Source organism: Orycteropus afer, unplaced genomic scaffold (genome assembly GCF_000298275.1).
Source record: "Orycteropus afer afer isolate SDZICR_OR568_19922 unplaced genomic scaffold, OryAfe1.0 scaffold00136, whole genome shotgun sequence".
Classification (NCBI taxonomy): Eukaryota; Metazoa; Chordata; class Mammalia; order Tubulidentata; family Orycteropodidae; genus Orycteropus; species Orycteropus afer.
The window spans coordinates 4,382,365-4,403,058 of record NW_006921723.1 but is presented as its reverse complement, the minus strand read 5'-3'; the positions used below and the strand labels follow the sequence as shown (position 1 = coordinate 4,403,058).

General features: G+C 60.1%; 3 protein-coding genes across 3 annotated transcripts in view; 1 reads left to right on the top strand and 2 right to left on the bottom strand.

Moving 5' to 3' along the window:
- Nucleotides 1-63: 63 nt before the first annotated feature.
- Nucleotides 64-3,597, bottom strand: PUSL1 (pseudouridine synthase like 1). Its single transcript, XM_007945505.1, is given in 9 exon segments — nt 64-246; nt 333-362; nt 364-388; nt 1,337-1,504; nt 1,586-1,735; nt 1,914-2,101; nt 2,247-2,304; nt 2,494-2,575; nt 3,219-3,597. Coding segments are annotated over 9 exon segments (1,263 nt in total).
- Nucleotides 3,596-18,550, top strand: ACAP3 (ArfGAP with coiled-coil, ankyrin repeat and PH domains 3). Its single transcript, XM_007945401.1, has 24 exons — nt 3,596-3,642; nt 7,571-7,628; nt 8,452-8,571; nt 8,779-8,832; nt 9,868-9,926; nt 10,296-10,479; nt 10,813-10,857; nt 10,943-11,038; nt 11,125-11,199; nt 12,083-12,094; nt 12,828-12,940; nt 13,043-13,094; nt 13,386-13,486; nt 13,561-13,672; nt 13,992-14,200; nt 14,278-14,347; nt 14,443-14,537; nt 14,654-14,877; nt 15,047-15,154; nt 17,162-17,260; nt 17,365-17,585; nt 17,845-17,954; nt 18,035-18,145; nt 18,403-18,550. Exons 1-24 carry the CDS (start codon nt 3,596-3,598, stop codon nt 18,548-18,550), a joined length of 2,523 nt encoding a protein of 840 aa, XP_007943592.1.
- A 794-nt stretch (nt 18,551-19,344) lies between these two features.
- SCNN1D (sodium channel epithelial 1 subunit delta) overlaps nt 19,345-20,694 on the bottom strand; it is a 15,341-nt gene continuing 13,991 nt past the window's right edge. Inside the window, 1 exon segment of the mRNA XM_042781597.1 lies at nt 19,345-19,512. Coding sequence (XP_042637531.1) covers nt 19,345-19,512 — 168 coding nt within the window.

Below are 20,694 nucleotides of genomic sequence, written 5' to 3'. Positions count from 1 at the left end.
CACTCCCTCCCCAGGAGAGGTCATACAGTGGGGGACACAACCAGCCCCTCCCAGTCCTATGTCTCATCTCTCACCGAGGCTTCCAAGGCCTGGGTACCGCACCGCCATCAGGAACAGGCCATGGGCCGGGGCCACACGTGTCTGATCCCTGCCCAAGGGGTCCTTACTCTCGAGGATCACCTTCACTTGGGTAGGTGTCAGTACCCCCAGCCCCACAGCAACCAGCACTGCTGTCATCCTCCGTACCTGTGATCCCAAAGCGAGGTTGCTGTGATGGCTCGGGACACTCACCCCTCCCACCTATCCCTGCCCCGGCCTAGGACAAAGCCCACCTGCCGGTATAGGAAGGACTGGCTCTCAAAACTCCAGGTTCCAGAACCGTAGGCTCCTGAGGACACAGGTCTGTGATGTCCTGCAATGTCTGACTGAAGACAGCCCTGCAGCCTCCAAGTGAGACCAAGCAGGGTGTGTATGGCATGGGGGGGTGGGCAATGGCTAGCCAAGACCAAATGCTGGATATGGGTTCAGACAAGCTTTGGTCCTTATGGCTCCTAGGCTCCAGGAACCCTCACTAACCAACCGCCCCCCCTCCAAGTGAGTTCACTGGGAGGGGGAGTAAATACAGAAACAGGCTCCTGGAAGGGGACAAGCCAGATTGCTGGAGGTAGGGGAACTTGGCTGCTGACCTCGTGGCCTGGCCTGTACTACTACCAGGCTGGCCCCAGGGCTCTCAGAAAGACTCTAAGAGGCCAGGGTCCTGCCAGGGGTCCACAGTGGTTGAGGGGAAGGTAGGAACCGGCTGGTTCATTGGCTGGAGACCTGAGCCCACACTTGGTAGGAGTTTGGGTTCCCTATGCAGAAGTCCCTCCTCCCTTAGAGCTGGCCCCAGTAGCTACCACCTGCCCGGAGGCGCCAGAGGCAAGCGGAGGCAGCGGAACCCACCCCTGCTGGGCTGGGCCGGAACCATCAGTCTTGAGAGCTCTCCCCCCATGGGATCTTTTCAGCAGCTGCCAAAACCCATCACTGGATCACTAGCCCAGGATGGGGTGGGGGTATGGAGAGAAAGCATTCTCTGTTCTCTGTCCCGAGCCTGGCAAAGACCCCACCAGGGGAGGAGGCCACAGCTGCAGGCTCACGACCCTCCAGCTGGATAATCAGTGACTGCCACCTAGCTAGGCCTGGTGGGTGTCTGAGGCCCTGACCTCCTCCAGCCTCCATGCCTGACCCTGCACTGCCTGCATGTGGGTTGAGGGGCTGGGGCTCCTTTCAGCAACTACCAACTCTCAGACTGGTGCTGGTGGCCATGAAGGAATAGCCGACACAGCCCCTTGCTCACCTGTTCTCCTGGGGATTGACAAAGGGGCTGGCAGGCCCAGGGGAAACAGTGGCACGCCGCAGTGTACGCACTGAGCTCCTGGCTGGGCTGCCAGCTGACTGGAAGGCACTGAAGTCATGGGTTCCTAGGAGGTGCTGGGCAGCCTCCTGCATGGCGGCCACGTCCAGGCTGGTGCATGAGGAGCAAGAGTGCAGTCAGGTGGGAGGGCCAGCCAGGTGGGCCTGCCAGCCCCCTCCCCTTCTCACTCACTCAGCCTGCAATGCCCAGCACAGGTTTCGTTCAAATACGGAGAGCTGGTCTGGCCAGCGGCAGCCAGTGGCCAGGCGGTACAGGTAGGTCCTTGATGTGGCTGTGTGGCGAGCATGGAAGTCGTTGGGCACCCGGAAGGCCTGCACCACCCTGTGGAGCACAGTGGGCTGCGCTGGAAAAGGACCTGGCCATCCTGCTCTGGAGGAGCTTCTGGGCCACACTCACCACCATTCAGGGGCTCTGTCCAGACACAAAGTCCTTCCTGACCTCCAGTTTGCAGTGGGCAGAAGTCAGCCACCAGAGCAGGGGGGCAGGTCGTGGGGCTCACCTGATGGCCGGGTGTCTCAAGTGGGTGTTGAGGGCCTGAGTCAGGACCTTGGGAGAGAAGGGTGGCAGGCCTGAGCGGCGCTGAACATCCAGGTGCGCGGAGTTGCTCAGGGCGTGGACGCCAGCATCTGTGCGGCTGGAGATGGTAAACTTGATTCGCTCCATGGAATTCAGCCGCTCTGCGGCCTCCTGCAGGATAGAGCAGCTGGGCCCGCGAGAGCGGCAGGGAGAAGCTGAGAGGAGGGTTCCCGTCCCGCAGGCACCCGTGGAGCTCCCATCTACCCTCACAGAGACATTCTGGGTCTCGCTCCTCCTGTCGTCCAACGGGACTCACCTCCAGGAAATTCTGGACGCCAACAGCGCTCTGGGAGCCCCTGACCGCCATGACCCCGCTGAGGACAGAAGCAGACGAAGGTCACAGCCCTGCCCGCTCTCGGATGCCAAACAAATCCGTTTCCTTCCCCCAAATGTTTGGATCCCGTGTCGGTACGGAGGCGCGCCTCAGCGCGCCAAGCCTAAATTTAGCGCCCCATGTTCCCGCCCCGCCCGGGGCTCGTTCTCTCTGGCCGCGCGGGACGTACTTGAAGGCCGTGCCCAAGTACTGGAAAAACACGAGGTAGCGCGCGCGTACCGCGCCCATGGCGCGGCGGAACCGAGCGCCACCTAACCAAACCACGCGGGCAGGGGTGGCGGACAGAGCGCGCACGCTCCCGAGTCACGCCCCCCAGGCGCGCCTGCGCCTGTGTGCTCGCCCCGCCCCACCACCCGCCCAATATTGGGGGGTGAGGGTTAGTTGGGGGCGGGATCAGGCTTGGAGAACCAAAAGCAAGCCCCTTTTCCTGGAGTCGATTCCGGCTCATACTGACTGTAAATGACAAAATAGAAACTGCTCCACCGGATCTCCAGGGTTGTAATCTTTATGGAAGCCAACTGCCACATCTTTCTCCCGTGGAGCGTCCGGTGTGTTCGAACCGCGGACTTTTAGGTTTGCAGCTGAGCGCTTAACCACTGCGCCACAGGCTTGGGGAGCGGGTACACAGTACTGGCCTGCTCCTGCGCTCCTTCATTCACTCACTCACTCCATTCATTCACTCATTCACTTGCTCATTTTTACATTCATTCACTCACTCATTCACTCACTCCCTTCCTCTCTTCTCACCGTCTCCCTCCCCCTCTCCCCCACGCTGATTTCTGGCCAAACCCTCTTAGTGGTTTTTGCAAACGGCCAGAGTTGCGAGTTGCGCAATGGGTGCGCAATGGCGAGGATCTCTGCAGCGGGCGGTGGCAGTTCCCACCCCCGACCTACAGCTCCCTAAGCCCGATTTGCACTGGGTTCGCCTAACTTCTCCCAGCTGGGCATCAGGGTCCGAGTCGGCTGTGCTTAAAGCCACAGGGAGAGGCGGGGGCGACGCTCCCTGGCAGGGATAGCTTGCGGCGCGCGCGGGCGGCGGAGTTTGCCGACGCTCCCCGGAAGTGACAGCGGACGGCGCGCGCGGGAGGCAGAATTTGGCGACGCTCCCCAGCGGTGACAGGCGGGGCGGGGCAGCCGCGGCCTCATTCCGGGCGGGCGGGCGGACGCCGAGTGCGGTGCGGGCGGGACGAGCGGGCGGCGGCCGGACTGGCCAGGGATGCCGCTCGGCGCGCCGCGGTCCTGAACCAGCGAGCTGGCCGGCCGTCGCAGCCATGACGGTGGAGTTCGAGGAGTGCATCAAGGACTCTCCGCGATTCAGGTGCTCGGGCCCGACCCGGGACGCGCGCGGCCCCTTTGTGGCCACGGGACTGGCACCCCAGCCGCCTCCCACTGGGCACTAGGGCGCCGGGCGGGGGATGGGCGGCGGGGGTAGGGGCGTCGATGTGCCTTTGTGCCTGGTAGGGGAGGGAGAGGGTCGGTGCCATGACGGGCAGAGCCTGGTGGACCAGGCCGGTGACTGAGAGGTTGGAGGACGACGCCTCGGACAAAGCCCGCAACCCCACGGCTGCGCGGCCCGCCCTGCACCCCGCTACCTGTGCCCCCCCATCAGCCCTGAGGGACTAGAACAAAAGATGCCTCTTCTGCTGGTCATCTCTCACAGAGTGTGTGCGCTGGGGGCGGGGCGACGCCTGGGGGCTGGAGCAGCCCCTCACCCGCATCTTTGTCCGGCTGGGTAGCTGTGGGCCCGGCCACCTCTGGGAGTTTCCACCCCTTCTGTGTCTGCACCTTCATGGCCACCCACACAGGCTGAGCAGAAGGGTCTACAATCTCATGAGCACTGGGTCCTGCTCTGGCCCTGTCCTGGGCCATCTGGAGCTCAGTCTCAGTCTTGCTCCGCATGTCTACAATGGTGCATGGGAGACAGGCAGCTGGAGCCATGACTGGGCCTGGGGTTGGCAGCTTGGCTGGGGTGAGGAGTGGCCTGCATGACCTAGAGGGCCTGGAAGGGTGGGGGCTACTCGAGCCTACTGGACGGAAAGGACAGGGGTAGGGGGGATTATGGGCTGTGTTCACCCATGAGTGTGGGTTTATCTTTCGTAGATATGTAGGCATGCAGACCTGTGTATACCACATCTTCACAGGCACATGCATGAGTGTGCACTCTGCCTTACTCACTGGACATTTAGCAAATGGTGCCAATGGTCCTCTGTGCTCGGTGCTGATGTGTTCACAGGTGTGCACCTGCTTGAGTGCATCTTACCTGTGCGGGATGCATGTGTGTGAGCTCTGCCTCTCCGTGCACACTGTCTGTGAGGTGAAAGCCCTCTAACCCTGAGTGCATGAATGTGTGGGTGAGTTGCATCAGGGCAGACGTACAGATACACACATGTGCATGTGTGATGCATGCCTGCACGTGTGTGCATGGGCCATCTCTCTGTGTAAAATACACACAGCGTGTTTATCACACACAGGCAGTGTCACTGGATATGCATGTTCACGTGTTCATGTGTGTCCTGTCACTGATGTACATGTCTGCGTGTGTGTGCACTGTATCTGCACTGTGCCACTGCATGCGTGCCACATGTGCTCATGCGTGAGCATGTGTAACATGCTCCTGTGCATATGTGTACTTGGTCATGACTCTGTATGGTAGGGCCCTGGAGATATGTCTGTGAGGGGCCTGGATGTGAGTGCACAGTGGTCATCTGAACTGTGGTCATCAGCACCGGATGGACTCCTGGATTCTGCCTTCCATCTGCCATGAAGGCCTCTGGTGGCTGGAGTGGGGGTTTCCCAGGGTGCAGCCCAAAGTAGCCCCAGGCTATGGAGCAGAGGGCCTGGGGGTGACCCTCTACATTCTCCCATCTTTTGTCTCTAATGATTGAGGGAAGGGAGCCTGGGCAGTTCAGGTATGCCATGCCTCTGGCCCCAACTTGTCCTTGTCTGGCCAGTCTGGGTTGTGGTGTCTGTGTGGCCAGGGCCCCTTGGTGGAGATCTGAAGTCTTGGTCCCAGATCTGAAGTCTTACGTTCCCCTTCCTAGAGTGGATGGGTCAGGGCTGACCTTGCCCTGAACATGAAGGGACCAGTTGGACCCAAGGAACACCACACCTCATTTGCCCTGGGCCTTCCCTCCCACAGTGGCTTAGAGGATTCACTGGCTGTCTGGCTAGCTCCTCCCAGTAGGAAAGGGCTGCCTGGGAAAGTGCCGACTGGGGATGAGGGGTGGTGAGGATGATTCAGAACCTAGTCCCCAGGAGCAGGGCTAGGGTTGGAGCTGCCATCGAGTTGGGGTTGGACGTGTGCCCTGAGGGCCATGTTTGGGTCTCCTCTGCTCAACCCCAGGTGCTGTCTGAGAGTGTAACTGAACTTGCCTGGCAGCCTGTCTTCTGGACAGGATGGGGTAGGCGGTGGGTGGTGGGTGTTTGTTAAGTGGGCCCAGCATGATGTGGCTGTAGATGCCTATTTCTGGCAGGGGAAGGGGCTGTGAGCAGCCTGGGTAGAGCCTGGCAGCTCCAAGACTTGTGGTGGGCCAGGATCTCTGATTCTCCCCAGCCAGAGGGGAGTCACCACCCCTTGTTCTGTGTGCCCCCTCCCCTGGGTGGGGCTTTGGGCACTGAGTCACAGCTTGGGGGAGGGAGGGGCCAGCACCTCACCTCCTGCCTCCTCTGGGCCACGGAACAAATCCAGGACAGACATGGGGAGAAGGGCCTGGATCTTTGGGGTCAGTCAGGGAGGGTAGAGCAGAGGGGCATGGGGCTCCCAGGGTGGAGCTGGCTTATTCCCAGCTCACACTGCAGCCCTGCCCAGTGTCTCCCAGAGTCCCAGGTGCCCCAGCCCCAAAGGCAGCAGCTCTGAGTGCAGACCACCCCATCCCTAGCCACGCTGTGCTTGGAAGGTGGGGGGACTCCAGGCGGTGGCTCCCTTTGCAGCCCCACCTCCTTGGCGGCTGGCCCCGCCTATGCCCCAACCCCATCCCAAGGTGATTGGCTAGGCTTGGCTCACTGCTTGGGGGGGCTGCTCCAGAGTGGGAGGGGCCTTGGGGAAATCTTGCCAGGGCTTCTGGACTCTGGATACCTTGTCTCCCCACTCCCCAGCCAGGACTCCAGTCCTCTTATCCCTGGGAAGGGGGAGGGCTGCTCATAGAGGTGTAGATGCACTAGGAAGGTCCCTGCTAGGGCAGCCCTGGAGAGCTCTGCTGTCCAGCTCCTCAATCAACGATGAGTTACACCCACATGATCCCAGCCCCTCCCCTGGGACTGGGAAATCCTAGGGCAGTGATGGGTGTGAGGCCATCCCCTTGCCAGACCTCCTGTCAGGGTGGGGCCACTTGCTTGCTCCTGGGGACCCAGCATCAGTCAGACCTGAGCCCCACCCCTTGTCCTGGTCTCTAGGAGGCCAGATGGGCCCAGCTTGCCAGCTGAGCAGCCATGGGGGTGGGGAGAAGCCAGGATCCTGGCTCTTTTTCCCAATTTCCTGTTCTAGGAGCCAGTGGGGGGGGGTAGTGTCACGTGCCTGATCCATCTGCCTCTTGCCTTCCTTCCGGGGATTCTCCACCGTGGCTTCTCTGGTGATGTCATGTGTTAACTCTTCACAATCCAGGCAGCCCATTGTCAGGCTGCCCTGGGGACCATGGGCTCTGCTGAGGCCTGACCTACTCCTTCCTTAGGGCAGACTGTGTGCCATATGGTGTTGTGATGTTGGGTAGTCCGGGGGACAGCCCCCTCCACAGCTGGTCTAGGGTCTTGAGGTGCTGCCTGGGTGGACTGAGCAGGCATCTGACAACTCGTACCCACAAGCCACCCCCATGCCCCCAGGGAACCAGCCCTGAAGGAATGGAAGGGTTGGCCCCCCAGGACCCGCATCTGCTGTGGTGCTCCGGGCTGGAGTTTGTGGACCCTACTGTGTATCTGGTTCCCGGCCTCTGTTATCAGTGGCTGATGGCTTGTCTGCCTTTTTGTCCCCAGGTTGGGGAGTTACAGCCAATGTGACCTCTTCTTGCCTGGGGTTGGGGTATGCGCTATGGCAGGTCAGAGTGCCCCCACCTCCTCCCAGGACCAGGCATCCACCCCACCCAGCCTCAGTTTCCTGATCTGTCCCCCACCATGATCATAGTGCACAGGTGGGGGGTGGGTGTAGGTAGCAATGATGGGCCCCTCCCCACTTTAGCCCCTTCATGGGTTGATGAAGCCCCCCCTTGACCTTCACTCAGGGTAGCCATCCCACTCACTGGCTCATCTTGCTTCAGGGCGACTATTGATGAGGTGGAAACAGATGTGGTTGAGATCGAAGCCAAACTGGACAAGGTGAGGGGGACTTAGAGGGCCCAATGCCTTTGCCCCTATGCCCAGCATGGTCTCAGAGTACAGGGGAGCCCCTGAATGGGCGGGGCCTGGCTTCCAGAGCAGGAGGATTGGTGCCTGCCCCCCCTCTGTAGGTGTGAACACTCTGTGTGTCCTAGATGCATCTGCCACGTGCACACACCTTCATCTGCCCTGAGTCTCATCCTATCAGGTGTGGGTAGACTCAGTGATCTCCAGACCCTATGTATCCTCTTGTCCAGTCCTGCTGTCTGCTGAGTGGTGCCTTGGTGCAACTGGAGGGGGGCTGAGGGCCCAGGCAGGAGACAGTGAAGGGGACGAACAGTCTTCAGCATCCTGTGAGCCTTAGACGGCCAGGGGGACCCTCCCCACACTACTGGTCCTGTGCTCCTCTTACCCGGGGCTCCCTGACTGGTACCTTCACCCCAGCCCCACACTGCTGGTCCAGTGCCCCCCTCCCAGACTCCTCGATTGGTCCCCAGCCTTTGGCAGAACCCCTCGTTTAGAGCTGAGGCCAGGTGGTGCCTCTATCCCTATACTGTCCTTATGTCCCATGCTGGCCCTGGAGGCCACTCTCAGCCCCAAGCCCTCTGGAATCCTGTAGACAACAGGCTTGGGGTGGCAGCCCCTTTCAGCCCTAACCCCAGGCCACCTAGGGGACTTGTAGGTCCCAGTAAAATTCTGGTCAGTCTGGGGGTGGGGGGTCGCACCTTGGGGCAGTTCTCTCTGTGCTTCCTGGGCAGGTGCCCCAGGGTTGGCCTGGAGGAGGTTCAGCCACCCCACCATTGTCCCTCCCATTCCTCTCCAGCTGGTCCGGCTCTGCAGCGGCATGATTGAGGCTGGCAAGGCCTATGTCACCACCAACAGGCTCTTCCTGGGCGGTGTCCGAGACCTGTCCCGGCAATGCCAGGGCGACAGCGTCATCTCGGTGAGGGGTGTCGGCTGGGGGGTGGGGCAGTGGCGGGGGGGTGCTTCCCAGGATCCTCTACGGCCCCTCGTGGGGTGCTCAGCCCCAGGAGCAGGTGGGTATCAGTGCATGGCCAAGGGTGCATCACTGTGGCCTAGGTGGAGGGCCTGGAGTGGGGTGGGGGTCTGCTACCCAGTGTGGAGTTCCCTTACCCTGCCTGTCCCCCAGGAATGTCTGCAGAGGTTTGGAGACAGCCTGCAGGAAATGGTCAACTACCACATGGTGAGCTACAGTCCTCTCTCCCTACAGCTCTGCCCCGACCCAGCCTCCCCAGGCCCCACCCAGTGGGATGGAGCTCTCCAAATGGCTCATTGGGTGAGGGCCATGTTCTAGCAGCAGCTCCAGGGTGTAGGCGGCTGCCCCCTGAGAGCCAGTGGGTAGGGTCTAGGGAGGGGCCCACTGAAGGGCTCTACTCTGTGCCAAGTTAGGGCCAGACAATGGGGTGGTTCCTAGATCCTTGAAATGGACAGAGGGGACACAGCTCAGGCTCAGCCAGGCCTGGAAGTCTCTCTTAGCTGACCCCATGGCCCCTGGCAGACCCACTGCTACCGGAGCTAGTGACCTGCCTTCCCAAACCCAGCACATGGGTGGTCTAACCTGGGCCTGGGAACCAGAGCCCCAGACTAAACATACTCTACCCCTGGGGAACTACAGAAATAAACCTGTCTGTCTGTCTGTCTATCTGCTGCCTGCCTACCCTATATCCAGGACCCAACCCCCCCTGGATATAGGGCAACCCCCCTGGACCTGATTCTGGGTCCAGTCAGTACTCAAGGGATCCCAGAAGACCCCTCTAGCTCCTACCTCCACCCCTATCTGCCCCTTCCTGGCCAGGCACTCTCAGAGGTTCTGGGCTCCAACCCAAGGCCTTCCTCCTACAGCCCCAGTGTGCTGTCACCCTAGAAACCACCTTCAGGCCCAGGAGGGCAAGGGTCTCATGGTGCTCCCTACCCGGGCGCCGTGAAGTGGGCCTGGTAGGAGGGGCCCATCTGAGCAGCTTTGGCCTCAGCTTGGCCAAGAGCCTTGTGGGGAATGGGCAGGTGGCCACAGCTGTCACCTCTGGGCCCCAGCCCTACTCCCCTTTGGTCCTTTCATGGGTGGGTCTGTGGGAAGGGGGGTTGCCCCCTCCCCTGGCTGAGTTTCAGGCCTGGGCAGGGCTAGGGGGCTTTCCCAGGCCCATTTCTCATCTGGGGGCACGAGGATTTTGCCTTTGTGTAGTCACTCCCCTAATGCTCCCCTACCCTCCCACACCTCCAGATCCTTTTTGACCAGGCCCAGAGGTCTGTGCGGCAGCAGCTCCACAACTTTATCAAAGAGTGAGTAGCCTCTGTGGCCCCAAGGTCCCAGACCTGAGATACTCCCCTGGGCCAAGGTCCTCTTGAGGCAGAGAGGGGAAACCATGACACCCACCAGGAAACCATGCTAATGTCAGGGGTGGGGCCCTCATGCTGTAGGGGTGAGCAGTGTGTGGCTGTGTACCACCTCTTGGAGGGCTGCAGCACCCCAGACCAGGTGACCTTGTCTTGCAGCCTCAAGGCTGGGCAGTGGCTCAGCAGGGGCAAAGCCTTCAAGGTGGACAAGACTGTATGCTAAGGAAATAGCAGTGCTGGGGGGACATCTATGGCAGCCAGGGAGCACTTTCACTCCTCCTTTTGATCTCTGACCACCAATCTCGCTGGCCCCAGGGATGTGCGAAAGTTCAAAGAGACCAAGAAGCAGTTTGACAAGGTGCGTGAGGACATGGAACTGTCCCTGGTGAGGAATGCCCAGGCACCTCGGCACCGGCCCCATGAGGTGGAAGAGGCCACAGGCGCCCTGACCCTCACTCGAAAGTGCTTCCGCCACCTGGCACTGGACTATGTGCTGCAGGTCAGCCCTAGGCAGTGGGGCAGCCTCTCTTGAAATAGTGGGAGGGCTTCCTGCAGGGGGTAATGGGTAGAGACAGGGATGCCAGGTCCTGTGAAACAGGGCAGAGGGACAGCTAGTCTGGGATACCCAGGTCAAGGCGGGAGGTGGGGGCAGTCTTGGCTGTGTGGGAAATGGGAGTAGACACAGGGACTCCAGGACTGTGGGAAGAAAGGGATGGTGCAAGTGTAGGGAACTAAAGATAACCTAGGGGTCACAGGGGACCACAAGCAGCCCATGGACTCTGGTAAGATATGTCTCTGACACTCCTTACCTGTTCGTTCCTTCTTCTGGCAGATCAACGTCCTTCAGGCCAAGAAGAAGTTTGAGATCTTGGATTCTGTGAGTGCAGGGTCAGGGTGGGGGGCTGCAGGTGTCCATCATTGCAGAGCTTGGGCCTCACCTGTGCTCCCTCCCTCCCGAACAGATGCTGTCATTCATGCATGCCCAGTACAGCTTCTTTCAGCAAGGCTACAATCTCCTGCACCAGCTGGACCCCTACATGAAGAAGCTGGCAGCCGAGGTGAGCAGCAGGAGGGGTGGAGCCAGGGCCAGGGTCTTGGTAAGGTGGGTGCCCACTGCCTTCCTTGATGCTGGCCCCACCCACAGCTGGACCAATTGGTGATTGACTCAGCAGTGGAGAAGCGGGAGATGGAGCGAAAGCACGCAGCCATCCAACAGAGGGTGAGGACTGGCCTGCTTACTGCACCTCCAAGAGCCCCAACCCAGCAAAGACACAGCCCCACTCACTGTGCCCTGTGTGTGTGGTGGGGCATTTGCCTTGTCCCCCAACCCCTGACCTCAGGAGGACCACTCCAGCACACACATAGCCTAGCCTTTGTCCCAGGCCTGCCCACCAGGCCATACTATGCCATGCTCCTCTCAGAGCCTCTGACTTGGTGGGGTGGGAGGGGCTTCTGGCACCAAGTAGCCTAGGCTGGCCTGGCTGGAGGCCAGATCCCCCTGTTGGGCAGACACTGTGGTTAAGTTGGGTCCCTGGGATCTGAAGGAGCCCAGGTTGCTCAGCGTTCAATGTTGGCTGCTAACTGAAAGGTTGGAGGTTCTACCCCAACAGCTGCTGCTCCGGAGAAAGATGGTGCAGTCTGCTTCTCTAAAGATTGACAACCTTGGAAACCCTGTGGGGCAGTTCTACTCTGTTCTATAAGGTTGCTATGAGGCAGAATAGACTCAATGGCAATGGATTTGCTTTTTGGTTTTCCTTGGGTCCTGCTCCCTCTTGGAGACCAACAGTGGCTTCAGGCATTGGCTCCTTCTGGGAGTTCTGCTCACTTGCCAGACAGCTGCCCCCGCAACTACCAAGGGGAGAGGTGGGTGGCAAGCAGTGGAGCAGCTATTTCAGGACTACAGAGAGGCCTGAGGGAGTTAGGAATGGAGGGCTACTCTGGCGGTGTCAATCCTTTGGGGAGGGGTCAGGCCGGGTGAGATGTCAATCCTTGAGCTGGGGGTGGGGCTGGAGGCTAGACAGTCAGTGAATTCCTCAGGGTGGGGCAGGACAGGCAGCACTCACTGGTTCTTTTTCCCTGGCTCCCTTCTGACCGGGCTGCAGACGCTGCTGCAGGTGAGTGAACGTCTACCCTCCTGGTTTGTGGGGGGATGGGAGTGGGGCATATCAGGCTGGGCAGAGCCTCTGGCCTCCCCTACCCCTTGGGCGATTCAGCACCAAGGACACCTCCACTGGCCCCAGAGCTCAGATATCTGGCAGAACGCCCTGGAGGCCTGTCTCCAGCACCTGTGTGCACATGGGTGTGAGTGGAGGCTGGCACCAGCAGGACGCAGGCTGAGCCCAGACCATGGCCCACGGGGGTGGCAGCAGCTGTCCCTGCCTCCCCTACCAAGGCTGGGAGCAGGTGCGGGCTCTCCTATCCTCCACCCCAGCCGCCGGCCCACCGCACCCACCCCACTTGACACACAGGGCTCAGTAGCCCCAGCGTAAATGAAGCTCTGTCAGGCGCTAGACGACAGACCCAGCTGGCGGCATGAATGGGTTCAGGATGTGTGTGTGGGGGGGCAGCTTCCTTCCTGGTCCCAGACTTCCTTGTCCTTCTGAGACTGAGGCATAGAGGTCAGGCTGGCGATAAGGTCTCAGCTATGAGTGAGAGGGGTCTGCCCTCCCCGTGCATCTCAGGACCCAAACACAAGGGGCAGGAAGCATCAAGGGTCTCATGTCTTAGGGCATATGGTCCCAAGTGTGCATGCAGCCTGTGTGGCTACCCCAACAAGGGCCCACTGCAGCCTTCACATGGGGGGAGGGAGGGAGGGCACCCGCTGAGGGCTGGGCCTGACCTCCCCAGGACTTCTCCTACGACGAGTCCAAGGTGGAGTTTGACGTGGATGCACCCAGCGGCGTGGTGATGGAGGGCTACCTCTTCAAGAGGGCCAGCAACGCCTTCAAGACATGGAATCGGTGAAGGCCTGGTGCAGGCAGGGTTGGGAGGCAAGCTGGGGTGGGCTGGAGGAGAAACAGGGACAGCTCTGCCTGACCCCTGCACCCCACTTACCCTGCCAGGCGCTGGTTCTCCATTCAGAACAGCCAGCTGGTCTACCAGAAGAAGCTCAAGGTCAGCGTTGGGGCTGGGCTGGGATCACCACTGGCTGTGCCCCCCGAACCCAGACCATGGGTGGGCTGGTCAGTGGGGCCAGCACAGGAAAAGGACACATATGGGCACCACAACTAAATGGCCAGGGACAAAGAGGGTTGGAGACAGGACTAAGGGTGCTTGGGGGTCACATGGTCTATGTCCCTTGAGTCCAAATAGTAAATGAATGGCCAGGGCAGGAGTGGGGGCTGAGGCAAGGCTGAGGGCTGGGCCAGGATGCTAAGCCAGGGCCAGCAGTGGTGCCACCCACAGGACGTGCTGACTGTGGTGGTGGACGACCTCCGTCTCTGCTCCGTGAAGCCCTGTGAGGACATCGAGCGCAGATTCTGCTTTGAGGTCGTGTCGCCTACCAAGTGAGGAGGTGAAGCCTGGGGGCAGGGGGCAGGAGGCACCCCTGCCATCTGGCCTGATGGTCTCCTGCCTCCAGGAGCTGCATGCTGCAGGCTGACTCAGAGAAGCTTCGGCAGGCCTGGGTTCAAGCTGTGCAGGCTAGCATCGCCTCTGCCTACCGGGAGAGCCCGGACAGCTGCTACAGTGAGGTGTGCCCTCCCTGCGCCCTGCATACGTGTGCACATACCCACAGCTGCTGTGAGATGACCCCTGCAGGCTGCACATGTGTGTGCATGTATGTGTGTGTGCATGTATGTGTGTGTGTGCATGTGAGCAACATGTGTGGGTATACATGTGTGTGTGTGTGTGTGTGAGCACATGTGCAGGCTTATGCTTCAGGGGTTTTGGACTATGCTAGCTCCTCTAGCTGGGGAGGAGGAGAAGTTCTGCTAGGGAAACTGAGGTCCAGGTGAAGCTGGCTTCCTGCTGGGCTGAGTGCTCCCCACTGTCCCCTCCACCCGCCCCCAGAGGCTGGATCGTACTGCATCTCCATCTACAAGCAGCATCGACTCCACCTCGGACCCTCGGGAACGCAGCACCAAGGCTGAGAGCACCTTGCAGCGTGTGCAAAATGTGGCCGGTAACAGCCAATGTGGTGACTGTGGCCAACCGGACCCCCGCTGGGCTAGTATCAACCTGGGTGTACTGCTCTGCATTGAGTGCTCAGGCATCCACAGGTGGGTGCCAACAGTGGGTGGACCTGAGACAGGCAATAGGGGGGCACCCTGACTCAGTCCTACCCCTTGCCCTCCAGGAGCCTGGGTGTTCACTGTTCCAAGGTGAGGTCCTTGACACTGGACTCGTGGGAGCCAGAGCTTCTGAAGGTGGGTGCAGGGAAGGCACAGACCACTGGGCAGCTGTGGGGTCAGGCACTGGGGTCTGCAAGCTGTAGCTGACACCCTGCACCTGTCTCCCATAGCTGATGTGTGAGCTTGGAAACAGCACTGTGAACCAGATCTATGAGGCCCAATGTGAGGAGTTGGGCAGCAAGAAGCCCACAGCCAGCAGCCCCAGGTGAGGGGGGTGCAGCTGACTGAGGCAGGGAACTCTGGCAGTCCCAAGTGTGGGGGCGGTGGACTGGTGGGCTGGGGGCCCCTGCCTGAGTCCACTTGACATTTGCCCTGGTCCAGGCAGGACAAGGAGGCCTGGATCAAGGACAAATACGTGGAAAAGAAGTTTCTGCGTAAGCTGCCAGCAGCACCAGACCGGGAAGCAACAGCTGACAGGGAGTCAGGCCCCCGGCACTGGCGGGTGAAGAAGTGCCAACGGCACCACAGCTCCCCCCGGGCCCCCACCACCCGCCGCAAGGTCCGGCTGGAGCCCACCCTGCCCTCTGTTGTGGCCCTGTCCTCAGGTACCAGGGTGGCTAACGGGTCACAAACTCACCTAACCCTGACCCTAGGCCAAGTGGTTGGGCAGGAGACAGGGGTTCACAGGTCCAACCCCCAGCACAACCTGGGGTTACCCACTCCACCCTGGTCCTCAGTTTTCCCATCTGAACCTGTGGTTCTGCCCCCCTGCAGCTGGCACTTTGGAGCGCAAGTTCCGCCGGGATTCCCTCTTCTGCCCGGATGAGCTGGACTCTCTCTTCTCCTACTTTGATGCAGGGGCTGCTGGGGCAGGTCCACGAAGTAAGTCCCGGGGAGCACCCCCCATCCTCCTGCTACCCACCCCCTTAAGCACAGCCAGGCCAACAGAACTGGGGCCATTGCATTTTGGAGGGCCTGCCTCGAAGGGTGAGGTTCATCTAGTGGGTGCCCGGCTGTGGACAGCTGCCGTCACTTGCTCAGGGACTGGAGGGACAGGCCTGCCTGCAGGAAAGACTGGGCTGGGGAGCTGGTATTGCAAAGAGACTGGTCTAGGGGTAGGAGAATTTGGAGATCAGTGGGACTAAGGCTTGAACAGTACGTTAAGGGGCCAGTGGTATATTGTCCTGGAGGCCAAGGTTAGGGCTGATGAGAATATGTGCAAGTGTGTGTGTGTGTGTATGGGGCTGTGTGCAGGTGCATATAAGTGTGAGCACATTAATATGTATGTGTGTGTGCACATATGGCTGTGTGCATACAGTTGTATATGTATGAAAGTGTGTCACTTGTGAATATATGTATAAAATATCATGGCAGTGGCATCTGACTTCCTTTAACTTCACAAGTGGGGTGAGTCAGCAGCAGCATCAGTGCCAGGCTGATTCCTATGAGGCAGAGGTTAGACATGCTTTCCACCCTCCAACCTTTATACTAGTTCTAACAGTAGCTATCTCTCCCATGGCACTTCCTACTTCTCAGCTGGATTTGGTACAGTGGCCACACAGAACTCACAAACCATACTTATGCTTATGGGGCTTATTAGGGAAGTAACAGGTTACAATTCAGGTTCAGGAATGCTCAGGATAGTTCTTTGATCAGGATAGCTTTTTCTCAGCCTTGGGCATAGGCAGGTCTCTCTCTCTGGCCCTCAGCCCCTCAGCCTGGCCTCTGTCCTGCTCTAGCAAATGTTAAAAGCTCTTTTAGCTCTATGTTAAGTGCCCAGAGGCACCCCACTCTTCCAGTAAGCCTTGGTCTGAAGGCACTCAGCTCTAGCTCCATGGGTTGGCCAACCTAGCTCCATCAAATGCCTGGAGACACCCTACTCCACCAGCAAGCCTCCTGCCCAGAGCTTTCTTGCTCTGTGGGCTGGGAAACCCACCATGCTATCTCCTGTTGGTCTCCTGGTTCTGCTGTCACTGTTTCTCTGCTGCTACTTCTTCCCATCTCAGACCAGCTCCAGTGTTACAGCTTTCTGTCTCCTGGGTTGAGGATGCTCTCAGCAAAGGGATCCCTGGTCTAAAAGATGTGCTCTGCCATCATCACTTCTTCTTGGTGGTCATGAAGTCTCCCTTTCTCCCTCTGGGCAGCCTCATTTTAAGCCTAGTAGGATGACCAATCCCCTCACTAGGCTTCCATACACCTTATTTCCATGGCCCCACTCCCACAAGGGTGCCATGATCCTTATTTACATTATTAGCAAGCTATCCAATCCCCTTGGTGGGCCACAAGCACCTCATTCAGTCCCACCCAATCATTTGATGGAAGTTACAAATACTATGGCTAGAGGGGCCATATTAAGTAATTTACTGCACTGCAGCTTGTATGGTTACAGTACACCCAAGTGTGCATGTATACACTCAGGGGTGTGTGTGCACATCTGCATGCACCTGTGTGCTGGGGATCCTGGGCAGTGATGTGCAGGAGCTGGCTCATAAAAGACAATTGTGGGCTTCTTTCCCCAACTGTGCTCGGAATTGGCTGGTGGGCATCTTTATACCACAGAAACTGGCAAATGCTGCAAGCCAGCCTCCTACCCCAGGGCTAGTTGCTAACTGTTTATCTCACCTACTGGCCTAGGACACTGTGCAGTGCTTTCCTGGGCAGTCCAAGCAAAAGGGACCAGACAGGGGTCAGGGGCTGGCAGGGGTAATGGGGGCCATGCAGGGTTGACAGAAGGCAGCAGAGAGTACTACTGCACCTTCTCAAAGCCTGGGACTTGCCTGGGGGCCAGGCTGGCCTTGGATGTTTGAGGTTCTGACCCTTCCATGCCCCTGGCAAAGGAGCCCCAGACCTTGCAGTGCTCAGGAACCCCTCTGCCTTTGGGCCTGGCAGGTCTGAGCAGCGACAGTGGACTGGGTGGCAGCTCAGACGGCAGCTCGGATGTACTGGCCTTCGGCGCGGGCTCAGTGGTGGACAGCGTCACAGAGGAGGGTGGGTGCTTGCTCGTCTGTTGCTGCGGCTCCTCCCCTGCTCCTGGCCACTGCCCGAGCATCCCCTCACCCAGTCGTTGCCCCTGACCGCACCCCTCCCTGCAGAAGGCGGGGAATCGGAGGTGTCCAGTGGTGAGGCAGACGGGGAGGCAGAGGCCTGGGGCCTGGCAGACGTGCGCGAGCTGCACCCTGGGCTCCTAGCGCACCGCGCTGCACGCACCAGAGACCTTCCCGCGCTGGCGGCGGCACTGGCCCACGGGGCCGAGGTCAACTGGGCAGACTCGGAGGACGAAGGCAAGACGCCACTGGTCCAAGCAGTGCTCGGGGTGAGTAGGGGGGCAGCAGGATGGGGCACCAGCAGGAGGGAGCATGCGGGCTTCTTTGCATAATTTGTCGTACATTTGCATAATATGTCTGTATTTGCATACTCCTGACCCACTCTTCTGTGGTGCCCACACAATGGCCCCTTGTTCTCTGGCGGAGACCAGGCTAGGACCTGGCTGGGGCTCCCATTGCAGGATCTGATTCAGGGATGGGGGGGGGGTGCATTTCCTCTGCTCAGCATGACCCACCTCTTCTCCGCAGGGCTCCTTGATCATCTGTGAATTCCTTCTGCAAAACGGAGCAGACGTGAACCAAAGAGACAGCCGGGGGCGAGCGCCCCTGCACCACGCCACGCTCTTGGGCCGCACGGGGTGAGTGCTCCGCCCCGCCGAGCCCCAGCCTTGCTGCGGCACGCAGGGTCCACTCGAACTCGCCTCCTCCTTCCCCGCAGCCAGGTCTGCCTGTTCTTGAAGCGGGGAGCCGACCAGCACGCCCTGGACCATGACCAGCAGGACCCGCTGAGTATCGCGGTGCAAGCAGCCAACGCGGACATCGTTACCTTGTGAGTCGAGGCGGGTCTGCTGGGTCCGCGGGGCGGGGTTCTCACCTGAGGTCGATTCCCAGTAGAGTCCTGGAGCAGTGGTCCAAGGGTGGGGCGGGGTCAGCTTGGCCAGCGGGTCCAGGCAGGGCGAGGAGGGGTGGAGTTGGGGGAGGGTCTATTGTAGGCGGAGTCCTGGTGGCTGGGCGGGGTCCTGGGGTGGGCTGGCAAGGTCTCCCTGGGTCGATGCCAGAAGTCTGCCTCACGAAGGCGGTTCCCAGGCTCCGACTGGCGCGTATGACTGAGGAGATGCGTGAGGCAGAGGCGCCGCCAGGCCAGCCGGGCCCACTAACAGGCAGCAGCCCCACCGAGCTCCAGTACCGCCGGTGCATCCAGGAGTTCATTGGCCTCCACCTGGAGGAGAGCTAGGGCCGGGCCGGCCGGGCAGCCGCGGGACACTGCCCCGGCACCCGGCCGCCGGCCCGGCCGCCCTGCATGCCCCTGGAGACCCCGGCCCTGCCCACCCCTGGCCCAGCTGTGACGACACCTGGGCCTACATCTGACAGCCCGGTGCCGGGCACTCCTGGGGCACTGCTCGCCCACCCTTCCCTGCTCTGAACTGCCCAGAAACCCCCTATTCCCAGAGGGGAGGAGGACCTGGGCACTGTCTTTTCAAGCCCTAGGTTTCCTGGGGAGGGAGGCTGTCACCTGATGTCCCTCACCTCTCCTGGAGGCCCTCTGTCCTCAGATGACCCATGCCTTCCTCTGGAGCCTGGGTTGCTCACACCACAAACTACTCAAGGCCCATGGCACCTTGTGCCCTTTTTGCCCTAGGCATCTAGGTCACCTCATGTGTGCCCCTCAGACCTGGGGCCCAGGTCACCTGTGGGGCCCGTGTCACCTCATGCCCGTGCTGCCCTGGGGTCTGGGTCACCTTGGGCCCCAGTCACCTTGTGGGGCCCATGTTACCTTGTACCCTCTCTGCCCTCAGAGCCTGTGTCACCTTGTGCCCTCTCTGTCCTGGGGCCTGGGTCACCTTGTGAAACCTGGGTCACTTCGTGGGGCTCATGTCACCTCGTGCCCTCTCTGTCCTCAGAGCCTGTGTCACCTTGTGCCCCACTTTTACTGCCCCACAACACTGGCCTGCCAGTTGAGTCCTTCCTACATTCCCCCAGAGCCCTTCCTCTGGACCCCAAGGTTGGTGGCTGGCCACCAGTCCCTTGCTAGGGCAGGGAGGGGCAGCCCATCCAGGGATCAACCCCATGTACCTCACTTAGTGACTCCAGCATCCAGGCTGGGCTGTGAGGGTGCTGAGTGGGCGGGACTCTGGCCTGGGGCTTCAGCCCCTGCTGGACGCTGGCGTCCTGGGCCACGTGGCTGGCCACGCAGGCCTATGGTGCAGGACGGCCCCAGGCCCGTCCCTGCCCCCTCTGGAGGCACTTTCTCCGGTACTTGGCCCAGAGCCCTGCATAAAGCAACTTTGGCACTTTTCACCCGCATCCGATGTCCTTTGTTACGGCTGAGCGGGTTTTCTACGACGCTCTCTTTTGAACTGTTTTGCGTCTTTTCTCTGTGGACTCTCGAGGACTCCCTGCTCCGGCTCTACCTGCAGCCTGGCCCTGCCCCTGCTAGCCTTGTCCCTTGGGCTAGGCCCTTCATAATGGAACCAGGGGTCTGTCAGCAACTACTGGGCCCCACTGATGCTCTCTTGTTTCACTTTTTGAAAAAAGGCCCGGGCAGTGGCTGAGTACCTTCCCCAACTATGGACCCTCGGTCAGGCCAGTCAACTGGTCATTATGCAAAACGCTGTCTGGAGAGGCTCTGTAGGTGGCAAGGCTGACCCGGGGCACCCCCAACTCCCTCACCCGATGGCTGTGATCCCTAAAGAGAAAATTAACTCCTTCCTTTCTCCCTGCTTGAGCCCTGCCCGCCACTCCGGCTCAGATCACACACTGTTAATAAACCTCTGCCGCTTGCTATGCTGCCTGCTCATTGGCTCAACCTCTTGCCCTGCTCTGTCTCTGGCCCCAGCCCTCCCCTCAGGAAAGCCCTGAGTGGGACAGGGCTACTATCCCTTCCCAAACAGGATGCCACACAGGCTTGGTCAAGCTAGTAAGCTCAGCCTCCACCTGCCAGGTGCCTGATGGGAGGACTGGGGCTTCTTTAATGAACACAGACTCCTGATACCCCCAGCATCCTCTTGTATGTGTGTGTGTGGGGGGTGACACCAACAGGAGAGGATGGTCTGGGCTAGGCCTGTTCCCTGGGCCTGCAAGTTAGTCCTTTGCCCAGTGCCCCTCCTGACCCCACCTCCATTCTCCTATCTATACCCCACTCCCCTGTTGCTACTGTGGTCTGCCCTAAGGAGGTGTTAGGCTAACCAGGGTGGGGGAGGGTGGGGGTGCACACAGATACTGCCAACCAGGTGGAATCGTGATTTTATTACAAAACAGCGCAGCCTTAGTGTCTTGTCAGGTCCTATAGGTAGCATAGTGGCTAAGACACTTGCCTGCTAATCAGACGGCTGGTGGTTCAAACCCACCAGCCACTCCTCGGAAGGAAGGTTGGGCAAT